The sequence below is a fragment of the Dasypus novemcinctus genome, chromosome X (assembly GCF_030445035.2).
Source record: "Dasypus novemcinctus isolate mDasNov1 chromosome X, mDasNov1.1.hap2, whole genome shotgun sequence".
NCBI classification, from domain to species: domain Eukaryota; kingdom Metazoa; phylum Chordata; class Mammalia; order Cingulata; family Dasypodidae; genus Dasypus; species Dasypus novemcinctus.
Window position 1 is genome coordinate 16457084 of NC_080704.1, and position 24365 is coordinate 16481448.

At 38.8% G+C, this 24365-nt stretch overlaps 1 protein-coding gene across 11 annotated transcripts in view; it reads left to right on the plus strand.

Moving 5' to 3' along the window:
• The window catches only part of GLRA2 (glycine receptor alpha 2), a 184006-nt gene that overhangs the window by 42883 nt on the left and 116758 nt on the right, over positions 1 to 24365 (plus strand). For all 11 annotated transcript variants that reach the window (XM_071213125.1, XM_004484316.2, XM_071213124.1 and 8 more), the window contains one exon: positions 6999 to 7222. In XM_071213125.1, the coding sequence (XP_071069226.1) occupies positions 6999 to 7222 (224 nt within the window). The remainder of the gene's footprint in view (positions 1 to 6998; positions 7223 to 24365) is intronic.

Here is a 24365-nt window from a genome sequence, read left to right on the forward strand (position 1 = left end):
TTGGTAAAATATTCTCTTGGACCTCATATATTTTAAGTCCCAGGTCAACTGTCTGGTTCTTATTTACAAGATTATATAAAGTATACAGCCATACAAATGGATAATACCAAAATAAAATATAGTTGAATTTGACTAAGTCTATGGTGGCTGATATTCCAGAAAATATTCAAGAAGCAAAATAATAAGCCTAATGGCATTGAGAAGTAGAAAATAGTGTTCCCCCCATTTCTGTGAATTCTTTTAGTCCAATTAGGAAAGTGTTTAATAAGTTACTGTACTTTGTGGTGTCCTTAATGTTAGAAAGAATTAATTTATCTTTTACCATTCCTTTTCACTGGCAAGATTAGACATAATGCAATTCGGTTCTCCGTTTTAATGTTACTCTGACAAAGCATTGTCCAGAAATGAGACTTCCAGGCTTTGATGGGATGCAGTACATTAAGAATTTTACCCAAATAAAATCATTTTGATAAGGTTACTAAATGGCTCATAAGAAAAGCTAAGCAAGGAAAGAATAACCCAAATTTGAGCTTGGCATTCAGTTTCTGTCTCTTCCCCTCTTGGTTTTATCCTGCTAATAGAGGGGCAAAGCTTCGAGTAGCCCAAATCACCGTCACCAGCTTTACACGATGGCATTCAATGACAATATTTGCACGACCTAATGCTGATTGCATTAATTAGACTCCTAAGTGGCTTTGATTAAATCTCCTCATTGCATTTTACTTTGAATCAAAAATATAAATGTGCATCTTTTCAATGTTCATTAATGCAAGGAAAAGCTAACCATTTAAGGAGATGAAAACTGAAACTGTGGATATCCTTGTCTTCTGTCTGTAACAGCTGCTGAAGATGTTTAATGGGCTGCTTAGGTGTTTCCTGGCCACTTACTAAGATGTCGTTTGACATGTTTCCAATTAGAAAATTTGGAAATTGTTGGTCAAGTATGACATTAGCGGCCTGTATTCTGCCATGTAAGATAGATTGAATTGCATGGTCAGAAGAGTGAGACATGTTGTGCTTCTTTTATTTTATTTTACATCTTAGCTTTTGATGTAATGACAAATTTTATTTGGCTTTTAAAGCTCTTTTTCTTTTCTTCAATTATGGGTTTGGTGTGAAAAAATATTGATGGAAATTCTATCATGTTTAAGTTGAAGACTAAATCCTCACGCCACCTAGAATAAAAAGAGGCAGACTTTTCCTATAAAGGTGCAGGCAGTAATATTTAAGGCTCTGAGAACCAGCCAGTCTGTGTTGCAACTATTCAATTCTGCCCTTTTAGTGTGAAAGCTGCCATAAACAATATTTAAATAAATGGGTGTGGCTGTACTCCAATAAAACTTTATTTACAAAAATAGGCAGGCAGAGGGTAGGAGAGGTAAGGCAAATTTGGTCCATAGGCCTTAGGTTGCCAATCCCTGGTGGAAGGCATCAATACTTAAATGGACATTGTTCAGATGCAGAGAAGACAGTGAGAGCTGCTCTGCAGTGGAAGAGTCTTATCTGCCCAGATCACAGGGTTCGAGCTGTGCCTGAGGCTCTGCCTGGGAGCCCACCTGATGCCCCTGTAGAATGTGACATCACAGCCCAAGCTTCCTTCACCAAAACTTTGAGATTCTACTAGCCAGGAATTTACCCACACTTTCACAAATATCACACAGAAAAATTGACCAAGAAATTAAACAGAACCAGGTTTTTCCTTGAACTCTCTTTAGTTTGCATTAGAACATCAGCTCCTTAGCTTTTAAATACAGAGGTGTGGTTTTTGAGGACATTGATAATAGTACTATTTTCTAGGGATAGTCGTTTTGCTTTCTCTACACTTTCTGGAATCAATTTTTTCCAGAATTGCCAAGAATTTTCTCAGAAGTCAGAAAAATGAAGTTTGGGTTTCTGAACAGGCTGATTTTCCTCTCTTCCTTGATCCCCCACTCTTACCCCTTGACTAAAATAGGATAATTGAAGGATTTAGCACGGAGTGCTTCTTTGTTTCTAAAGAACTTAACATAATCTTTTTTCTTGGTGCTATCCAGTATGCACCTCTTGTTGATTGATGGAATCCTACTAAATTATTTTTGCTATTGCCTGCCCACAAAGTACCGGCTCACTTACAGACCTCACACAGCCTTCGCTCCTTTGATACGTTAATAATGCTGGAGATACTCACAGAACATTATGTCTGTGCTACCGTAAGGAATATTTTTATGGATCATTATGATGATATACATTATTCAAAAATACACATTTTTGTACTTTAAGAGACCCAGAGATCCTTTAACAGTCATTGCTAGGTGACCCTGTGTTAGGAGTATTCAGTGGAACAAATTGTGTGTGATCCCCAAAGACTTAGAAGACTAGTAAGGGATATAGGGTGAGACCAGGTTATATTCTGGTTTGGGAGGATCATTGTACCATTTCCCTTTCTTTTTTTCACCCTTTTCTTTATCTGCTAATGGCAAGTAAATTTACAGGATGGGAACGAAGTGTGTTTGAAACCCCCCCTTTCCTGACATAGAAGCATAGTTTGGGGATATTAATAATGCCAGTGAAGGTCAAGGGTATGGCATGCCATCAGCATGTAGCTCTTCCCAAGTCTGAGCCATCAGAAAGCTGAGGAGGGACGCTTTCCATGCCCTTCCAAATGACTGCCTGGAAGGATGTGGGTGGAGAGTATGTGCTTTGGCATTGTGGGTGCTGAAACGCTACCCATGCCCGACCGCCTCATTTAACACATGGGATACCAAGCTAAAAGAATGTGATTCCCATGCCCCCATACTCTGCCCCAAAAGGTTAATTACACCCACTCTGCTGGTTGCTGCTGCAGGGTAAATAAAGAGTTGTTTACCTCTGACCTGAAATCACATTTCTAAGGAACTCAGGTAAGACGGTAGACAGCCCCCCATGAGAATCCATGCTAGGCTGTAGGAGCTGAAACGACACTGTGGGCTCCCTTCATTCTATAGCTGCATAAACAATTCATAAGGAGTAGCTAACGTCTCTGGGATAGCAGATAACTACATTTCTTATTCCTGACTTTTTGAGGAAGGCCCAAGAATCTATACCACAAGTCTGGGATTTGTGCTAAACTGATAGAGAAGAGGACCTTGGTCTTTAAATGAGCAATGCAATGTTAAAGCCTGACTTCACCATAAAGTAACTTGCCATGTAAAAGGCTACCTCAGAGTCAAAGTGATGTAACTATTATTGCAGTGTAACTAGAGGTGAAGCCACAGTTCCACAGTGGCACTGGAGAATACCAACTGAGCATATCCTTGTCTTTGATAACTGCATAATGTAATTGGATTTAAAAAGGCATACATATAAAAATAGTAAAAGGGTAATGGTACAGTTTAATAGGAGTGTGTGTGAGAAAAGTGGCAGTCCATATGCATAAATGTTAGACAAAATACGCTAGAAACATGAAGCAATTTTTAAGGAACGGGTATAACAGTAGAAGGTATCAGAGAAAGTGAGACAGTAAAATTCTAAATTTGATATGTAAAAAATCTGGAATGCAGACAATTGCATTATGTATGGTTAAGAATATAAGACTCTATGACAAACATAGCTTTTGAAAAAATGATATGTGTGTATATAAGTATGTACATATGTATGTTTACATCCATATATATACATACTCATTTATATATATTTAATTTGAACTTAACCATTACCTAATCCAATATTCAGATAGTCAGTCATAGGGGAACAAATCTTAGTACAAGGAAATGTGTCATTTATTCTAAATAGAACCTGTCCCTGGAGAAAGAAGGAAGAGTAAAAGAAAATTTTTTCTGCATTTAAGCACATTTCTCAACATTTACTTCCCCTTTAATATTTCATTAAACCTGGGAGCAAAAATAAAGACAAAGAAAGACTATAAAACAAAATAACTATTCTCCTGTGGTGTGGAATATCATGAGAGAATGAACTTATCTGTAAATAAACAGAGACAATGCATAGATAAATCACAAGTGTCAATGTTACCCTACATTGAAAATAATAGCAAACTGAAAGAATTACAGAGGCATGACTTCAGAAAACTTTTTTGGGGGGACGGTGGGGGACTAACTACTTCTTTAAATCTATAGGTGTCCTGTTCTGCTATTAAAGATTCTAGGGGTCACTACTGATTTTAGAATAATGTATATCGTCATAAAAAATTATGGACAAATTTTTAATTCCTATATATTATGAAGAACAAATACTTATAACCCAAAACTCTTAAAATCTCATTTCATGTAATTGCTGCCATTGTAGTATAAAATATGTTTTCTTCTCTAAGTTCTCCACTTATCCTTGCTTACAAATAAGATGCTTAATTTGATTTAAATTAACTGTTAGACATTTAATGATTCTATTGTAATGTGATAGACATAGTGTTCTTTTTAAAGCTCTAATATTGGGGGTATATCTCATTATTTTCTATATATGAAATTCAAAATAGAAAACTCTGGAGAAGAACACTCATGAGAAGGACTTTTTAAAAAGATGCATATTAGCTGTGAACATTTATAATTGAGATGTTTTTCTTAAAGGTCAATTTTTCCATATTGTATGTCACTAATGTAGTATTCTCGAGGGTTTCTCAATATGCATCATTAAATCCTTCTCAGGCTCAAGGGAGGATTCCAGCAATGCTCTATTGGTGATTCTGCTGCCCAAATGCTCCCCATCTGGTTTCTCATGACCTCTCCAATCCTAGGATTACTTCCTAGGAGGTCCTCTCTGGACTCACAATGGTCTAAGATATTTGATCCATTTACCTCTCTTTTTCCAGCTGTCATTACTTCCTCTACTTAGAGTTTCTCAGTCTTTGGAATTGGCTAAGGGATGGGATCCCCTTCCCTTCTACTTTCTGTTGAATCAAACACACAGATCCTTCCCAAGTAATTTTGTTAAGGATAACTAGTTGTCACTCTAAGGAAATAAAGGGGAAGGGAATGGATGTCAAACACTTAAAAGGTAGCATCTTTGTTCTAGGAAACCTTAAGAAAATCTCACAGTTGGTGTATTCACTGCATACTTATACGTAAATTGGATTATTATATTTTCAATAGCTCCTCCTTTAACTTTTCCGTAAATCACACATGTCTACTCTTTACTCACACAAAACTCCAAACCTTCTAGTAAACCATGTTCCCATTGAGACAGTAAACTGGCTATTTCTTTCCAATAACAGCCTCTAATCCCTTTGGACAATTCTGGAAATGTATGATGGAAGAACTTCAAGGTTCTACCATTCCTTGGTCAACTACTCACTGGGGGAGCCAGTGGGCAAATAGGATGGGATGGAAGCCTGGCTGTGCCCACAATATTCTCTTGAGTCTAAAAATTGGCTGTGTAGGCTTGATATAGTTCCCAGTAAATGCCAGCTGCTACATTTTCCAAGTCAGAAAGTCCTTATGTGATACAGTGGAGAACCTTAAGACTATTTTCTTTTAATATCACAACCTTTCCAAATGAGCTTGGTTTTGATGACTGATTTTCAATAGTCGACAACTCTTTGATCATTAACCTTTCATTAGGCCTACACTGTGTACCCTTCCCAAGAACTGCAACCTTCAAAATTCTCTATGAGCATGGCCATCATTTGAAATAAACAATCATGGGAATTTGGATAGTTTAGTATATAGTATATATATATATATATATATATATGCACTATATATATATATGCACTATATATAGTGCATATATATATATAGTATATAGTATATAGTAGAAGGAACTGGATTTAAAGCTCTTCTCCATACATCCTGATCTTCACAGCTTAGTGTTGTTGTTGTTTTCTTTTGGCCTTGAAGGAATTAACCAAATTGACCATTCTGGGGTACCTGGTAGAGTGATCAAACTGGGTCTATGTCCCAGACCCAGTCTGCCTTAGACTGAGGGGGCTTGCTGGATGTGGGACTTTCAGGGCTAGACCATGGAAAAGTCTCAGGTAAACCAGGACAAGTTGGTCACCACTAAAGTAAGGTAAACAATTGCCTAAAGTGTAGGTGCCAGAGATGTGGCGATGGAGCAATTGAAGGTGAAAAAGGGAAAGGAAAATGAGTAAGAACAAATGAGTATTGATCACCTTAAATGACCATAAGTGGCAGGAGTGGAGAAGTATTAAGTCCAAGCCCTAGTCCAACTTGAGTAGGAAATGCTATTGAGACCTCTTTTAAGGTCCAGATTATCAGTGAAGCAACAGTTCCATGAACCCGAATACCTCTGAATATAAGTCTTCAGAAGAGCAGTCCTTGCCCCATGCTGAATTACTAGCACAGGAAGAAATTCCCACACCAAGTAGGAACATCAGGGGATGTACATGAGACTTCCACTTGTCAGAAGGTGCTCAGATTAAGAAAGCATGAAAAAGATCTCCAATTGATAAAGCATCAAATTAGCTAGTAGAGTCACAACTAATTCAGAGAAATTATAAAACATTTAATTCAAAAGTAAGAAACAATGAGGGAAGTGTTTTGTCACCATGCAGCACCTTAATATTTATGTTGATGAACTTTAAAGATATTACTCTATCATGTCACATCTTTAAAATAAAATTTCCACTACCAAATTACAGACACGAGAGAATTGGAGCAGATTGAGACGAGAGATCTTGTCATTTCTGATTTGGAAGATGAATCAGTTTCATTTGACGCTGTCTCCATAGACTCACTTCTCAACTGACTGTTACCTTTTACTATAGTAAAATCAGCTTGAGTTAGTATTATCTGGTCCCAGGATGACTCGTTTAAACAGAAAGAAAAGTCAAACACATCAACTTGTTGCATTAGTGTTCTGTTTTGGTTGAGTCTTCTTTCTTTCTCTCCTCTCTGTCCTCACTCCTAATAGAACTGAGTGGTTTATTTTGACCAAAGTAGACACAGCCTGGTTGACTCAAGGAACCAATGCTGTACCAAATCAGGGAGATGGGTGAAGGGGAAAGGAGATGGGCCTCTTACGCCAGCATGGGCAATAAGTAACTCTTGTGCATGGCATTTCTGTAGGACTACCGAGTGAACATTTTTTTGAGACAACAGTGGAATGATTCACGACTGGCATACAGCGAGTACCCTGATGATTCCTTGGACTTGGACCCATCTATGCTGGACTCCATTTGGAAACCAGACTTGTTCTTTGCCAATGAGAAGGGCGCCAACTTCCATGACGTCACCACTGACAACAAATTGCTACGTATTTCAAAAAATGGCAAAGTGCTCTACAGTATCAGGTAAGCCTCCTTTGGCTGCCTCTGCTCACTTCTCCGTTTCTCTACCTGACTGGGTCTGTCTGATCTTTCAGGGTAGAATGTTTATGAATAGTTGACTTCGTTGTCTCTAGTTTATCATTTGAATCTTAAAATTTGTGGAGAGTGCAAGATGTTCCCATGGTCTCAGAAGTGATTCTCCACAAATAAGAAATGTATTTGATAGGATGGTGTATGGGTGATGGCATCATGTAAATACCTGCACAAATGCATTTTTGATTGCCTCAGTAAAGGGCCATTCCATTGAATTACCATTGAGCATACTGTACAAATTCTTCCTTCAAATCATCCTACTGTTCTGTAAGATTAAACCACAAAAAAAATACCCAATGGCTCAGTGAGATCATTGACAACGTACCTTGGGCTGGATCAGTGGAGACCTAGTTCTAATGCCAGTTCTGCTTCTAACTAACCATGTGGCCTTGATCTCAACTTTTCTTGGACTTGGGTTAGACAATTCCTGAAGTCCACTTTTTAAAATTTTTATATTTTATATTTTATATTCTCCAGAATCCTTATCACCCAAAGCTCAAAATAATATCTCTCCCTCCTCTGAACTCAGTTTCTCTGTGATTCTATGCATATCTTATTTCTTCCTACCTTATATCTTAGCTATTTCCATATATGAGTATTACATAAGAAATAAGAACATGGATTTTTGGAATGACCTAGACTCAAGTTCTGTCACTTACTAAGTTACTTAATCTATATCTTCCCCTCAGTTTCCTACTTGTAAGTTGAGATACACCATATTCATCTCTGAATGTTCTTGTGAGAATGAATGATATTGAGCAGCAGTTGGCAAACATTTTCTGTGAAGGACCAGACAGTAAGCTCTTTAAGCTTTGTGAGCCATACCATTTCCTTGTCAACTGCTCAACTGTGCCATGCAGTGCCAAAGCAGCCAGAGACAATATGCAAACAATGGGATGTGGCTGTCTTTAAATAAAATTTTGTTTATTAAAACAAGTGGAGGACTAGATTTGGCCCACTGGCCATAGTTTGCCAACCCCTGATATAGAATACATAAAAATATTTGCCCCTTTGCCTAATACAGAGCATGTACTCAATAAATGAAATCATGGCTATCAGTCTTTTAAAGCCAATGTTCTTTCTAAATAAGCTCTTTGAGGCCAGGATACTTGGAATTCACCTTTTTTTTGTATCCCCTCCCAAAGGACCCGGGACAATGTACTTACATGAGAGATACTTAATACAGTGAATAAATCATCATTTTCAAGGTTCTTTATAGAATCCCACCTTTCTCTCCAAATTTTGTCATGAAAAAAGGTTGACAGCTAGTGTCCTTGCCAATAACTGTTCACAAGTTGGCAGACTCGCCCCCATCCCAACTTCATTTCACAACTCTAGATACAATTTGGCTCTGTATTGTGTATTCCATTCTTATACCTAGCAATTTTATGGCTTGCTGATGGTTGGCAGTGCCAATGTCTTGTGGAATGAAAGTGCAGTTCTTTTGTCACAAGTGGCAAAATCATTGCTTGTACATAGACCAGGAAACTTCCTCTAACATATACTTTATGTTTAAGGAAATACAGAATATTCTGTATGGTGATGCTTTTTTTTTTTGGTGTAAGATGCAGTACTGTGCACGAACTAACTTGCTGTGACCTGATGAAATGGGACATATATAGAGCATGGTACAGAGAAGGAGAGTTATAAAAAGCAGCACAGGGTATCAGCTGCTCCAGCTAACCCTTCAAGCCTTGGATAATATTTGTTCTAGTAAATACCTGGCATTGCACATGGTGGAAATAAAAAAAATATCTTTTTTCTTTCTGTTCTATGAAGGTCTTTCCATTCTAGAACCATGAAGAATATAAGGCTCCTTAGGCCTAGATCCAGAGGCAGTTCTACTATCTCTGGTTCCCAAGTGTACAGGCGCTAAAAAAAAAAATCCTGTCCTGCAACAGACTGATTTAGAATTTTCCTTGATTGTGGCTATTCTTTTAAATCAGAGGAAAGATCCTTGGTGGAGGAGAACGGGGCATGCCATTTTAGGGCAACATAAGCCCTTGGCAGATTTGAACTGCAGAGATCCAATTATTTGCCTGGAAAGGTTTCCAATGAGTAAGACACTAAACTGAGCTTAGAGATAAAGAGCTAAGTAAGATGTGGTCCCTGCACTGGAAAGGCTCCAGTCTAACAAGGCAGACAGGCACAAGATAAATTAAGTAATAGAAATAAATAGAAAACCGGGGGGGAGGGGGAAGTGGCTCTAACTTTGTAAATAAACTGTGTGTTCCAGATACTGTGATACCCTGGGGGTCAGTGTCCATATTCCTATTTATTGCAGTCACCGGACCCAATCTAACTAGAGGTCAAGTAGTAATTATTTTTCATATAAACCCAGCTACAGGGTCCAACTTAAGTTTAAGGTTAAGCATGCTACAGTTGCTGGTGTCTTAAAGGTTCTGGGGATGTCCCTATTGAAATTCCATTAGGAAGGAATTTCCCTGCACACTCAGGTTTACAGTGCAAATATTCTTGGCAAAAGGAACACATTAGTTAAATTTAAATTCATGCAGGCTGCAACGGGCTGGTAGGAGATTTAGTTCTGAGGGTAGGTTTGATGGCAGTTGAATAATAGTGGGAAAGAGAATAGTGGATGCTTGAGAGGAGAAATGAGATAGGAGGAAGGGCATTGGGAAAGATATAAGGAAGGAGCTGTAAGTACCACAGATAAACTTAGAAATTGACTCTTTCCTAGACAGTTAAATCATTACCTAAGAATTGGTCCACATTAAAAATAATAATAAAGTTCTGTGATGGTGTTTTGTATGTGCATTTTCCTGAAACCTGAAACAAATGCTAGTAGCATTTCATCCAGGAAAGATCCCATGCTTTTCTTAGCTTTTATAGGAAGAAAGGTAGAATTAATTCAGTGTGGAAACCAAAGCTCAAGGCTTCATTGGCCCAAGAAAACACAAAGGGAACTATGCAGTCCATTGACTTCATAACAAGCAAGATCATACTTCCTAAGGATTTATATATGTTTCCAAAACGGTGAGGGCTAAAAAAAAGAGAGCACAATAGAATCCCATTAAGGGTCCTCCTGATTCGAACACTTGTGGTACTTTAATAAAATTCAAACCTCTTAAATAGGAATCAGAGGTCTGTAGCTCAGTGGTAGCAAATTGTCTATCCATTGATGGAGGACACAGTCTTTGTCAATGAAAAAGTGCTGAATCTATTTCTACTCATTTCTTTTCTATTTCTTCTCTAATATTCACTTCTCTAAAATGCTTTATCTCACTCTGTTTTTTTTAAAAAATATATATTTTTGGCTGACCTGTCCCATTAATTAGCAGTCATCTCTGATCAAAGTATAAACAAGGACACATAGCTTGCTTTGTACACACTTCAGAGAGAGTCAAAATCTAAATTCAAGTTACATAAAGTAGCTTGAATCCCTGGGGTATAATGAGGCAAGCCTTGCAAATATTATTTTTTTTTTATTAATTTTTTTATTTTTTATTGACTTTGTAATAATATTACATTAAAAATATATATGTGAGGTCCCATTCAACCCCACCCCCCCACCCCCCCTCTCCCCCCCCCAACAACACTCGTTCCCATCATCATGACACATCCATTGGATTTGGTAAGTACATCTTTGGGCACCTCTGCACCTCATATACATTGGTTCACATCATGGCCCATACTCTCCTCTATTCCATCATGTAGGCCCTGTGAGGATTTACAATGTCCGGTGATTACCTCTGAAGCACCATCCAGGGCAGCTCCATGTCCCGAAGACGCCTCCACCTCTCATCTCTTCCTGCCTTTCCCCATACCCTTTGTCCATTATGTCCACTTTTCCCAATCCAATGCCACCTCTTCTATGTGGACACTGGATTGGTTGTGTCCATTGCACCTTTATGTCAAGAGGAGGCTCAGATTCCACCTGGATGCTGGATGCAATCCTCCCATTTTCAGTTGTAATCACTCTAGGCTCCATGGTGTGGTGGTTGTCCTTCTTCACCTCCATCTTAGCTGAGTGTGGTAAGTCCAATAAATCAGATTGTAGGTGCTGGAGTCTGTCTTGCAAATATTATTGTTCAAACAATATTTGTTGACTTGAATGTAATGGATTGCAGTACAAGTCAGCACACCATGGGATATTGTAGGCAAGATGAAAGCAAAGAGAAGACGAGAATTTTGGGAGAGAAGTAGCTTATCTATATCTTGGCTGGTATTTGCTTTCTTCCTTTACATTCCATTGCTTCTGAGAATTTTCTGTCAGAACTCTAACTTTTAGAGAAGGATGGGATGTGTTGTTTCATTTTCTAATTTGAAGGTACGTTGTAGAATATCTAATCCAACACTTTTGTTTTACAAATGAGGAAGGGACTTCTTCCAAAAGTTAGGTGAGCCAAAATAATGGAGCCTGTTAATAGGAAAGCTGGGACAAGAATCAAAGTTCTTGACTTCTAGTTCAGTGCTCTAGTTTCCTATTAAATTCAAGCCAAGTCCAAAGACACAAGCAAATGCAATTCCAAAGACATGTAGTTTTATTTTTGTAAGCATTTATTTTTTATTGTGTTTTTTTGAAGATACATAGATCACAAAAAATATTACATTAAAAAACATAAAAGGTTCCCACATACCCCACACCTCACCCCGCCCCCCACCACCACTCCTTTGGAACCAACCTTTCTGGGACTTATTTTTCAAAGGGCTGTTGGAGGAAGAAGGGAAGATTAAAGATGAGAAGATAAAGTATCTTCAAATCTTCCAAGTGCCTGAAAAGACTGTTTAAATTGACAAAGTAAAACAACTGGCGTTCAAACAGGAAGATCCATTTGTTAGTTTTATATAGCATATAGAACTCATAATAGTATATTTACTTCCTGCAAAGTTTAATATCACAGGGATGAAAGGGCTGAAGAGACCCAGGAAAGTCAGTAAGTCAACTCTTTGCCTTCACACAGCCTGTTGAGAGCCCATTACATTTTTAGAAGCCTTCAGAGGCAATTTCTACTCTCTCAGGATCCTGTAATAATAAGTCACGTTCACATTGTACAGAGATTCTTCCTTATATAACTTAAATCACCTTTGTTGCAACTTAAATCAACTGCTTTTTCCTCCATTTGTTAACATTATGAACAAATAGCAACCATTTTTGGAAGGAGGGAGGGATTTCCTCACTGTTTCTGCTTTCATAAATTTTTGTCCATTAATGTACATATGTGATTGCTCATCTTACACTACTTTGCTGAATCAAGATGCTCTTCATCTCGCAATTTTCAGCTTGCTGTACAGTTTGAGACCCTTACCCTGAATCTTATGGTATTGAATGCTATCCTGGCTACCTTTGATATTATCAGAGGCACAGGGCTCTAGAGTCAAATACTCTTAGGTTTGAGGCTCTGGCCCCAGCACTAGCTGTGTGACTTACAAGTTCAGAAGTAACAAATTCCCCTATTTCCTCATTTTTGAAAAAGAGATAATTTGATTGTGAACATTAAAAGACAATAATATATGCACAGACACTCAAAATGATATTGCCATGTACTCTAGGTCTCTAGGTATTTTTCTGGAAATGTAATTATGCTTTCTGTTCCAGCTTGGCCCAGATAGATTCTAAAACTCCAGATTTTAGGATAGGACTGACCACTCTTTGAGTGTGACCCTATAGAACAGGGGTTCTTAACCTGAGAACTATGTGAAACTTTAGGGGGTCCTTGAACATCCCTAGGTGTATATGCATATTTTGTATATATATGCCTTTAAGCTCTTCATTATTTGTCTGTTTAGAAGAAAGGGTTCTTATCTTTCTTATGGAAGCTAACAACCTAAAGGAGTTAACTTTGCTTCTAGATTTACTGTGTGCTTCCAGAATGGGTAGGCCTGAGGTGAAGTTGTTAAGGACATATTGTTTGCCTTCAGTGTCTTCTGGGGACCATAAGCTACCCTCCAACTGCAGATAGACTCCCAAACCATAAATAATTATAGTACTGCTCCCCCACAACAGCACCCCATATTACCAACACATCTATCTGTTGCCTCATTATTAACCTTTATCTGATGTGAAACGTAGCCTTTTAAGGCATTTGATGGTGATTTGCTTATTAATCCCTGTTGATTCAGTTCACTGTTTCAGGTGTTGATGATTCAGTGTTCTCCTTCCAGGAGTGTTTACATGGTAACTTGGGGATTGGCATGCCTTCTCCTTCTGATGATTGATTACAGGCACCACTGTGAGTAGGTGGAGTGTAGATTTCTACAGAGGCATCCAAAGGTGCTCCCCAGACAATGCTGTCTAAAGACCAACTCTACCCACACACATAGAAGACTAGCTTTTCTCACATTGCCTCACACCCTTGACTCGTCCTACGGGTCTGATGTAAGACCTTCAAAAGATTCTAGGTTTAGATATAAAATGATTTCATGGAACAGAGAAAAAGGACATTCTCTATTTAGATGTTAGAGCTATAAATAAAAGGCACAATAAACTAAGACCTGCCTCAATGTTACCAGTGGTGATGCTTTGATGATCTTCCTGTCAGGTTTTGATGAGACACATAGCCGGTATTTTCTCTTAGAAGGCAGCTATGAAAAGCTGAAATTTCTTCTCTCTGAGCATATTTGGACCATGTTTATCTTTATATCCTAATTATCCAAGCAAAACTACATTCTCATTTCCCAACTCTGTGTCCAAATGCTCATTAGTTTTGTGACTTGACTTAATGCAGTAATTAATGACTATAACATAAGCGCCCACATAAGAATTAAGCAGAGAGGCTTCAGAGAAGTAGTGGGAAATACCATGGAAACCACGATGATCCCATTCTTCCTAGAGGTGAATATAATTGGAAGGGTGGGGAGTGCTGGCACATGCAGACACTGGTGAGTTCAGCAGGCGCTGAGCTGACAAGTGGGGCAGAAAGGGTAATTTCGAAGACTGGTCCCCAGTAAAGGTGTGGCTGAAAGTAAAAGCATTACAGTCTAGAAAGTGTGCTCTGTACATGACAGACTCTCGTGGCATGCTGGAGAGCTCTGTTGAGCTCCTGACTGGGTTCAGAAATACACATACATTTAAGCTAAGAAGCATAATATAGGTTCAAACACAGCAGAGTGAGGATCTTAACCTTGTTTGAGGGAAAAGACGGAATCATGAAATGAAATACAAGACTCTTTTTTTCCCATGGCAGCCAGCACGACCACTTGGCCTTGACTGTCTAACTGCTTGGACTAGGAATAGCAACCAGTAGTTTTCCTTCCTTTTGGTGGTAACTTTCCACTTAATCAACATTCACCCAGGATTTGCTCTTTAGGCAATGGGCCAAGAAAAGAATACCAATACTGAGAAGTTAGCTCAGTGTTGCTAGCACCACACTTCATCTCATCATTTACCATATCCTCCAGGCTCACAGAACAACCTTCCCAGCCCCATCAGTTCATCCTCTGTGTCTCCACTCCTTTATCTATAAAATGAGATTGTATTAGAAAATTGGATGAAGACTGAGGCTCCTTTCAGCTCTATCATAGTATAAGTCTATAAATATCCTCCCACTCCTTCCCAAACCACAAATCTTGTTTTAGATGAGTAAATAAGAATGGGTACTACTTGGCCCTTCAAGATTGGGAGTCAGTAAGAGGAGATTCTGAATTTAAAGCTACCTGCTCAAACTACTTGTGGATCTTTGAACCCTTCTCTCCCAAACTGAATATCCAACTCCTGAGGAAAGATTTCTGATGACAGAGTAGAGTAGGGAAGATTGGACAACCGAAAGTTTAAGTGGTGGACTTGAAACATTCAGCTTAGAATGTACAGAATGACAAATACTCAATGTAGGCCAAAAAGTCTGAAGGCCCTAATGGGAAATTTCCCAATTTCAAAACTAGGTTATTTATTCCTTCTGATTCAATCAGCAGGAATATCTGTAAGATATCATTTTAGAATATGTTCATGAATTATGGGTATGTATACTTTTAGACAATTATACAAAGATGGTTGGCTGGGACAATAACTGGCTATGTAGGTTAAAGGAAATCACATGATAGATTTGAACCAGCAGAGCTAAGGGGCTATTCTGCCATTACTCATTACCTGAAATTTCTTATGGCAGGAAGCCAAAGAAAAGTCAGAAACCCTGGTGAGGCTGCTCAGCTTATGTTGGCATGGGCTACTACTTGATCCATGGCGCTGCTTTTGAAAGGCTCCCTGGATGGCAGTAATCCAAAAATAAAAACTCATAATATCATCATAGCTCTTATGAGATACATGAATTACTTTAGTGTGTTCTCATAGCATATAATCCAAAGAAACTGCACTCCATATTATAAGGGGAAACAATTGTCATCTGCAAAGCTCAGCATTCTTTCCAAGTCTCTCTTTGCTTGTGGCATAAGGATACAATATGTTGTTAGTCACTGAAAGATAGTTAAGGCTGTGCGTAATTACATGAAGTTCCGCCTGTAACGTCTTCTCAGAGCAAGGCCACCTCCATATCTAATCAGTCAGTTCTTTCAAAGGATAATAAAACTGTCTTATTTGATGTTTCAGGTTAGCAGAGATATTTTGCTGTTTTGAGCAGTCAGATGAAAGAGGGCAATAAGTGATTTAGGGGATTAAAAATCGAATGCTCTAGTGGGCAGATGTCTGGTCTGAGGGTCAGGAAGACTTGGATTCAAATCCAGTCATACTAACGGGCCACAATAAGTTATTTAGCCTTTCTTTGAGTTGCAGTTTTTCTCAGTTCCAGATGCGTATTAAGTGTTCAAGGAATGCCAAAATTCCAATCACTCCTGAGTTGGCTGTAGGGAGCAAAGCAGAGTGAGACAGTTTTCCCCATCCTCCCTCCCCCATGCACTTGATTCTCTTTTCAACTTTTGCCACCAGAAACAGTGGCCAGCAACTCTTCCTCAGAGTTACCACAATGGAAGTTTTAATTCAGCAAAATGCCAATAACACAATTTTGCTGTCAGCTATCAGCACATACCAAGTTACTTTGGCTTTCTTAAGCATGCTGGCACTTGTTCTCTTTCCATCTTTACCACAAGTAAGATAATCCCAAACAAATATTAAGAAAATTGCTTGTATCACACTGCCTTTCTCTCTCTCTTCACCCCAGTACCACCGTTAAATAGCTGTGACCTTAGAAATATAGACAATGGACAAGTCAGTTCCCATTACTTTAATGTGCAGGTTAATACCATTTTATCTTCAAGAATGTTTGGGTTTAAAAAGAAATATTATCTGTGAAATAACTTGGAAAATTGAAATATAACAAAAATACAGGCAGTATTGATTATTTGAATATTTGGAATTTTGAGCTCTTCTTTCTGTAGTGTTCAATTTAGCCCCCTACTACTCAACACCTTCAAAACATTTTCGTTCAGGAATTATCAAAGCATTTGGAAAAGTTTTAGCTGTAGATTGATCAGTTCTCTCCAAGTTGAATCCAATCCATATTTGGACTTCATTAACATGGACCAACCATATGTGTGCACATTTTCTGAAGGGATAAGACACAGACGGGAGCAGATATTGTATTTTCTCCTCCCTGGCTAGTATTGCTCAATGCATATGGGTATTTTCTTAGATACCTTTATAATGTTTGTTAAACATGAACCTTCCTAGTCAGCCACTGGGATTTTAATCAGGTGAGAGAAGTCCAACAGCTGATGAGCCAAGCAGTGTGACCATTCATCTCCTCTAGAGTCCCAAGGTCAACAGGGAAAAACGGGGTCTTATGCTTTTTGGGAATTAACTGAAAGATGGGAGTCTAACCTTCCAGCCTAGAACAAATCTGGGGTTTAGTTTCAGCCTTAGACGATAGTGAAAAAATTATTTATCTCTGGTGCCCTAGCTCACTCTTCTGAGCCCTGTTTTCCATCCAATTTCAATGTTCAGGATCCCTTAAGCCCTCCTTCCATACTGGCAGCCTGCTCTTGGGGATAGAGGTGAAGATCCTGAAGCGGTCGACTCATTTACACAAAGGAGAAAATGATTAACAGTTCATAAAGCACTGTTCTTTCCCTAGAATTTGCATCTTAATAGTCATGGTAGCCTTGACTAGATAAAGATCTATTTGTTAAAGATCTTGATAGGTAAAGATCTATTTGTTGATTAGTAGTAGCTAAGGGTTGGATGGTGTTTGGGCAAGGACATGCATTGGGATCTTTCTTTGGAACTCCTAAAAATTTATACACCATGAATTTCTCGATCTTCGCTTATGTAGAAAGCCTTCCCAGGTAAGGTACATCTGTACCTGCCCATAGACCAGGTGACCAGCCCAAGAATGGAGTGGGCAAGACCCACTCTATGCTTTATAAGAGAGGTGAATTTGAAGCAGTCATTTCATTTCAGGGTTTTCAGAAATGATGAGATTAAAAATTCCAACCTTCATTGGCCTAGACAAATTTAGATCAATTAGTTTTGTTCTATGTGAATCAAGATCCTTGTGTGGGACCATTTTTTTTTAAGATTTATTTTATTTATTCCCCCCCCCTCCCTTGCCATTTGCTTGCTGTCTGCTCTCTATGTCCATTTGCTGCACATTCTTCTGTGTCTGCTTGCCTCCCTTTTCTGGCATCATCTTGCTGTGCCAGCTCTCCACGGGTGCGGGCCATCAGCTCTACACGGGCGTGGATCGTCAGCTGTCCACGGGCTCAGGCCGGCTGTCAGCTGTCCACGGGCATGGGCCAGCTTGCCTTCACAAGGAGCTCTGGGAAGCAAACCCAGGTCCTCCCATATGGTAGATGGGAGCCCAATCGGTTGAGCCACATCCACTTCCTGGACCATTGGGTTTTAATGCAGAAGAATTAAATGATTACTGCAAGGTGTGCTTCTCTGATAACCCAAATAATCCTTGCAAGATCTACTTGGATAAGGATAGGTTATCTGGTCTACACAATGTGCATATGTATTTAGGCTCTAAGGGAGTAATTAAAGCCTTTTACTTGCTTCAGTTCAGGAATATCTGATTTTTATTATCTGAAAGGATTCTTTAAGTGGGGTTTTGGAAACAATTTTCTAAAAATTGAAGAATAAATTCTCAACTATTGGAATATATTCCATGAACCTATGTATGCATGTAAGTGTATATGTGTATGTAATTATGACAAACTGTGTTCTCTTTCAAGACAGAAACTGTCTTATTTCAAGTGTCTGATGCATGGTAGGTGCACACTAAAAGTTTTCCAAAAAACTGCTAAATGGATACAGAGTCAATTCTCATTATTCATGGTAGTTATGTTCTATAAAGTTGCTCTAAACACTGAATTAGTGAATATTGAACCATTGGGAAATACAGGGCTAGGTTCCTGAGAGCCTCTGGTTATAACATTTTCATCAACTGATTACTACATACCTTGCTTTTTGTATGTTTCTATTTAAAGACACCTTATTTAAAATATATTGTTGGTTCATTAACATTGAACTCACAACCAACAGCACTATATCTCGTGTCTGACCAAACCTTGAGTATCACATGTTTTGTTTTTCTGTTGGGCACATCATGGCCTTCTTGTATTAGGAACATGAGATGGCACTTCGGCACTATGTTTGGGGCCATTTTAAATACAAAATCACCAAGAAAAAAAGCACGAAAACGTGAAAAATGTAGTGCTAATTTATCGTGCAAAGGACATTTATTTATAGTAAGAAAGCTGATACAAGAAGGCAGAGCATCTCTTGTTCAGCCTCAGCTGGGAACGTGGGTATTGGGCAAATGAAATATTTTTGCCACTCTGAGAATGATTGTGAATGGTCAAGAAAGTGCTGCGAGTATTGATTTTGGGGTTACAAATAAATTTGAGCAAGTGGGAGAATTCACAATTGTGTCATCTGCCAATAAAGAGGGTTGACTGTACTAGGGTACAACCCAGGGGAAGTCCTGCTTAACACTAAGGACTCACCTTGATACATCCTTGCTACGGACCTGGAGCTAGTTCTCTTCTGTGCTCAATCCTCCTCCCTGAGCAGCATCATGAGCTTTTGTAAGTTTTATTGTGCGGTTCATTCAGTGTGTTACAGCACCTCCTCAACTTCCTGTGAAATTTCTTGGTGGCTGATTTTCCAGTTAGAGACAGGAGACAATGCCCTGACACTACCACCACCTTGAATATAGTTCCACTTTTGGTCTTTGCACATGTGCATGTGTTAATACACAAGCTGGTCTTGATTCTGCTCTGCTGCACCCAGAAACTGTCCTCCACTCCTCCCAGGAACTCTCCCAATCTCCCAGCTACACCTGCCATATCCTGGTTGGCTGTAATTACTAACCTTGGCTACACTGCCCTGTTTTTACCAGAGTGTCTCTCCATCGTGATCAGCCTTCCCTGTCTCATTACCTCTGGCCCACTCGCTCAGCAGCCTATTAGGGCTAATTCTCCTGCCCTGGTTCCCAGTGGGAAGTAATATTTCCCAAAGAGAGTACTACTGCTAAAGAAAAACAACAACCCCCTTTCTCAATCCTCTTCCCTATTTCCCTTTCAAAACCTTCCCTTTTTAGTCTAGCAAATTGACGGTATTTGAAGACATCCCTTTGGACATGCTGAAGATCACTTGCACTGCTCATCACAAGGGCCTGAGAATCTGCATTCCTACCAGTGCCCTCCAATGACACATATACCCACCAGAGTTTGAAAAGCCCTGTGCTAAAGAATGTCGTGATCAGACAACCAGCCTGGCAGTGTCTTTTAATTCACTGACTCCCTTCCTCTTCCCTTCCTCTCCTGATGCACTTTTAACTTGAATTCTAACTTGCCTCCAGGCTAATTTCACTTAAGTTCTAGCTGGGTTAAGGTGACACTCTTGTTTGATACTTGATGCATCTTGTCAAATCTCACTGACATTAGAATGTCATATAGTTAAGAATTTCAAGATCCCACCAGGGAGGAAAGATTCAACTGGCCTACATTTTAGGGAAAGGCTGTCCTTATGTTCATGGAGAAAGAGTGGCTGGTGTTCTAGGATGTTGGAGTGAGAAAGCCCTGTGGGGGCAATAAATATCTCATTCTCACATCTTACCTATCTGCCCAGATTGCCAGAATGTTCCTGCTTGAAGAAACATCCCTTTTTACTTGCACTTAAAGCTTTTATCATATTCAGGGCAAATCCACCTATAGCGGAAATCCTTCAAGCTGATACCCTTCACTTACAGTTTAGAATCACAGAAACTTAGTGCAGGTTATGGTTGGGGAGGGGGAAGGGATGCGACCCTGAGATTTTGTCAGGGTCAAGCCGCTCTTCATGGGTAAGATGGACCGACCCATCTTCTCCCTGCCAAAGTCCTCAGTCGCAGTCAGTGATGTTTTCCCTCTACCAGGCTGTCTGGAGAGGCTGGAGTTGTTGCCTCCTTTCATCTGACCTGATTTTTCAAAGGACGAATCATGAGACGTTTGAATACCTGAGAAAGAATGAAAGAGGTGACCCAGAGCAGGTGCAAGGCAACTGAGGTGTTCACAGCCAACTCTGTTGGCTTCGCAGACAGAAGATGATGATAAATTGGTAACATTATTTTTTTTAATGTGGTAGAGCGGGAAACAACGTATGGACTTGGGGGCCAAGTAAAGTTGGGTTCAAATCTAACTTCTGTCACTTACTAGTTTTGTGTCTTTGGGTAAATGGCTTAATCTCTCTGAGCTTCAATTTCCTTGCTTCAGAAACAGAGATAACACTAGCTGCCTTGTGTGATGCCCCTCAAGACTGTAAAATACTGAGAGTGCTCAATCCACAGCAAAGGCTCAGAGAATTCTGATTATCAATACTGTCACCCTCATCCTCATCAACACCACCATTTCTGCTTTAATCCTTATTTTTCCTTATTAAGTATTTTAACTGTAAAGAAACGCCGTAGGTTCCCTCCCCTCTGGTGCAGCCGCATACTGATGAGTGCTCCCAGGACACTTCCCAGTGTGTGCTCAACGTGTGTCCCAGCAGAAGAACAACAGCAACGTAGCCACAGTTCTTTTGCTCCTTCTGAAAAACCCAGAAGCATCCCTTTGTCCTTCCTCTCTGAACAAGACAGATTATTGTAATCATTAGAATTAACTCTCAAAATAGCAAGTTGGTATTCTTTGCTTTAAGTAAGCAGATCACTCATTAAAATTTGTATTTCTGCGTGAAAATTTGTTTTCCCTTCAAATGGCATTTTTCGTTCCTCAAGAATATGTCACTGACACTAGAGGTGCCAGATATATTTGATAGTCACTAGGAGTAGTGACTTTGGGTTTATACCAGGAACAATATCCTAATCTCATGAGGTGTCAGAGGCAATCATGGAGAAATGCAGGTATTTAGGTCTTGCTCACTAGTGGTTGCAGTTAGTATGAGGGACATAAGAAATTAAATGTTAGACTTGTAATGTTGAAATGTGTAAATGGATTAAACTTGACATTCAAGTCAGAGGTCAGAGGCTGATTGGCAAGAGGCATGAAGGCATGAGGAGATTCCTGTGAACAAGCCAAAAGGGAGGTGGTTGTGACCACAGGGTGTGACCTCTGACAAGGGATGTGAGATGGGACAGTCCATGTAAAACCTGGGTGTGGTGAATAATGTACCAGGAATTTAAGCTTGGCACACAGGCTGAGCAACATTCAAAATCTAGCTCTGTAATCTTCTAGGCATGTTATTTGGTCATGTTATTAAAGTTTGCTGAACTTCTAAAAAAAAAAAGAATATGTCATTGAAAGTGGACTCCCAATACTGAGTTCCTTAAGAACAAGTAGTTGCTTTATGAGTCAAGGAGCTTCCTGTCTTCCATAAGGTTGTAATGTTATGTGATTAATTTACCTCCTCTAGCAACATGAGAGCAGCCATGGGCCCAATTCCCAATTGCCTGACCAAGACCCAAGGCCAGATGGACCAACTTGCCTGACTTTCCTCCAGCTTGAGTTGCTGAATTTCCGGTGGGAATCTGCTAGCCATTTGCAGAGGGGGCCAGGCAAGTTTTTTCTGGCTTCCTTCAGCAGTTTTGTAATTTGATGACCCCTTATGGACTCTGGTGACTGGCCTCCCTTCGAAATCCTTCTTCCATTCCCATTTTGGCAGAAAGAAAGCCTGAAATTCTCTTAAGTTTATGACATTACTTCTTTCTTTGTTCAGAAAGTATTTTTTGAATACCTACTCTGAGGAAAAATAAAAAGTCCCAGCCTTTATTGATCTTGTGCTGTAGAAGGGGAGAAAGATAAGAAACAAATTTTTTAAAGCATAAAAATATAATACTGGATTTAAAAACTGTAAATATAACCGAAATAGTTTATAATGTCTACATTTATCAGTCATTTATACTTTAAGTGAGGAATGAATCCAAGTACTGGTTTGATGAGCAAGGTGAATTGAAAAGGAAATTAGTAAGGAGGAAGAAAGAGCAGGAACGGTGAGATTTTGGAAGACTGACTACCTGTGGATTATTTTATTCTTTTGCCTTTAAAATCAAAATGTATGCTCAGTGCTCTAGTTCTCAGTTAAAAAAAAAAAAAAAAGCAGGTCTTCTGTAAGGGAAATGCCAGGGAAAAGTCTGAATTTCCAGGCCAGTTTGGAAGAACAGTGGCTTTTCAATTAAAATGCTTAATGCTGTGAGACCCACCAAAAATAGGTGGAGAGTCAGAGTAAAGGAGATGAAAAATTGTTTACATTTTAGTACATTGTTGCACGCATCAGCCTTAACTGGTGCAATTTCTGTATCTCTGTACAAAATACTATCAAGTTCTTTTCTTTTTCCAAAACTCAATCTTTTTAAATCACAAAATAGCTTTTTAAAAACATAAAATAAATGCAGCATGGTTACTTGCAGAGTTTCTTGGCTAGGAAATGAGCACAGGGGAATATCCTGGGGTGATGGGAATATTCTACATTTGTACCTGGGTACTTGTTACCTACGTGGCTACAGATGTAAAAAGTCATCACTCTCCATCTTAAGATGTGAGCATTTTCACTGTATTTGAGAGATACTTCAATGAAATAAATAAAAATGGAAAAATAAGTAAAGGGCAAGCTTGGATTTTAGGCTTCTGGATGCACGGCAAACTAGATGCCATGAAAGATGGGCTGTGTGATCATGCAGGGACTTATTAGATTTTTACATTCTCTTCCCACTTGCTCGGCTCATGACATGATTTAACCAACTGCAGTGCTCTTAACTTTCTTCCTTGTTAGTGGCATGCATTGATGCAAAACATATCAAGAGAAGAAATTAGGAAGAAAGAAAACACTCACTGAGTTCTCAGCTGAGACAAGACTCAGGGCTAGCTGCATCCTTGCTGGGAATTTTTCTCAGTTGGGTCTTGCGTATTGTTAATAGTTTTAATCCCAATAATTCTGGGTGTCTGGAGGATTGTTAAATCTGCAACAAAGGCAGAAATAATTGTGTGAGGCCTCTTTTCCATGAATAAATGTGTAAAGTTCACTTCATGAAAGAGCAAAACTCAACAAGTCTTCGATTAAGCATGTTAAAGTTGGGTTGTTTCTGACAGCAAACAATGTACAGTTGAGTTTTGTGGTACATGTGCTTTTAAATTGTGTTCATTTCCAATCTTATTATTTTCTAATTTTTTAGATCAGTAAGTTTATAAAAAGTAGATTTCAAGATGATGATATTTCTAGATTTTCTGGTTTGATTCATGTAAATAATCCACATGCCCTCTGGGTATTTTTGCATGATGAAAATATTTTTGTATGATGAAAATATATTCTCTTTAAGAAATAGCAAATAGGTTCTCATTATGTTAATGACCACTTAAAACCCACTGATCTTTTTGAGGTTTTATTCCCCCTTGTTAAAATGTCAAATTTTTTTTGGCATTATAGAGAACTTTCATTTTGCTTTTTTATACTCTGCCCTTACTTTAAAGAGTTCATGGAATTAATCTCAATAAAATTGTGTTTTCAAAAAAATAAAGTCTTCAATGCTAGGAAACATACACACACGCACATGCACATACACAATTATAGATATATTTATAAATATACTCTACAATTGACATAAATAATTGTTCCCTAGTCCAAAACATTAAGTCAGGTTTTTTAGAACAAAAAAAAACATTTTTTAAAAAAGAAACATGGTATTTAGGTTCTCAGAATAGCATTCAGAAGCTAATTTATTTAGCAATGAAAATGAAATACTGTGTTTAA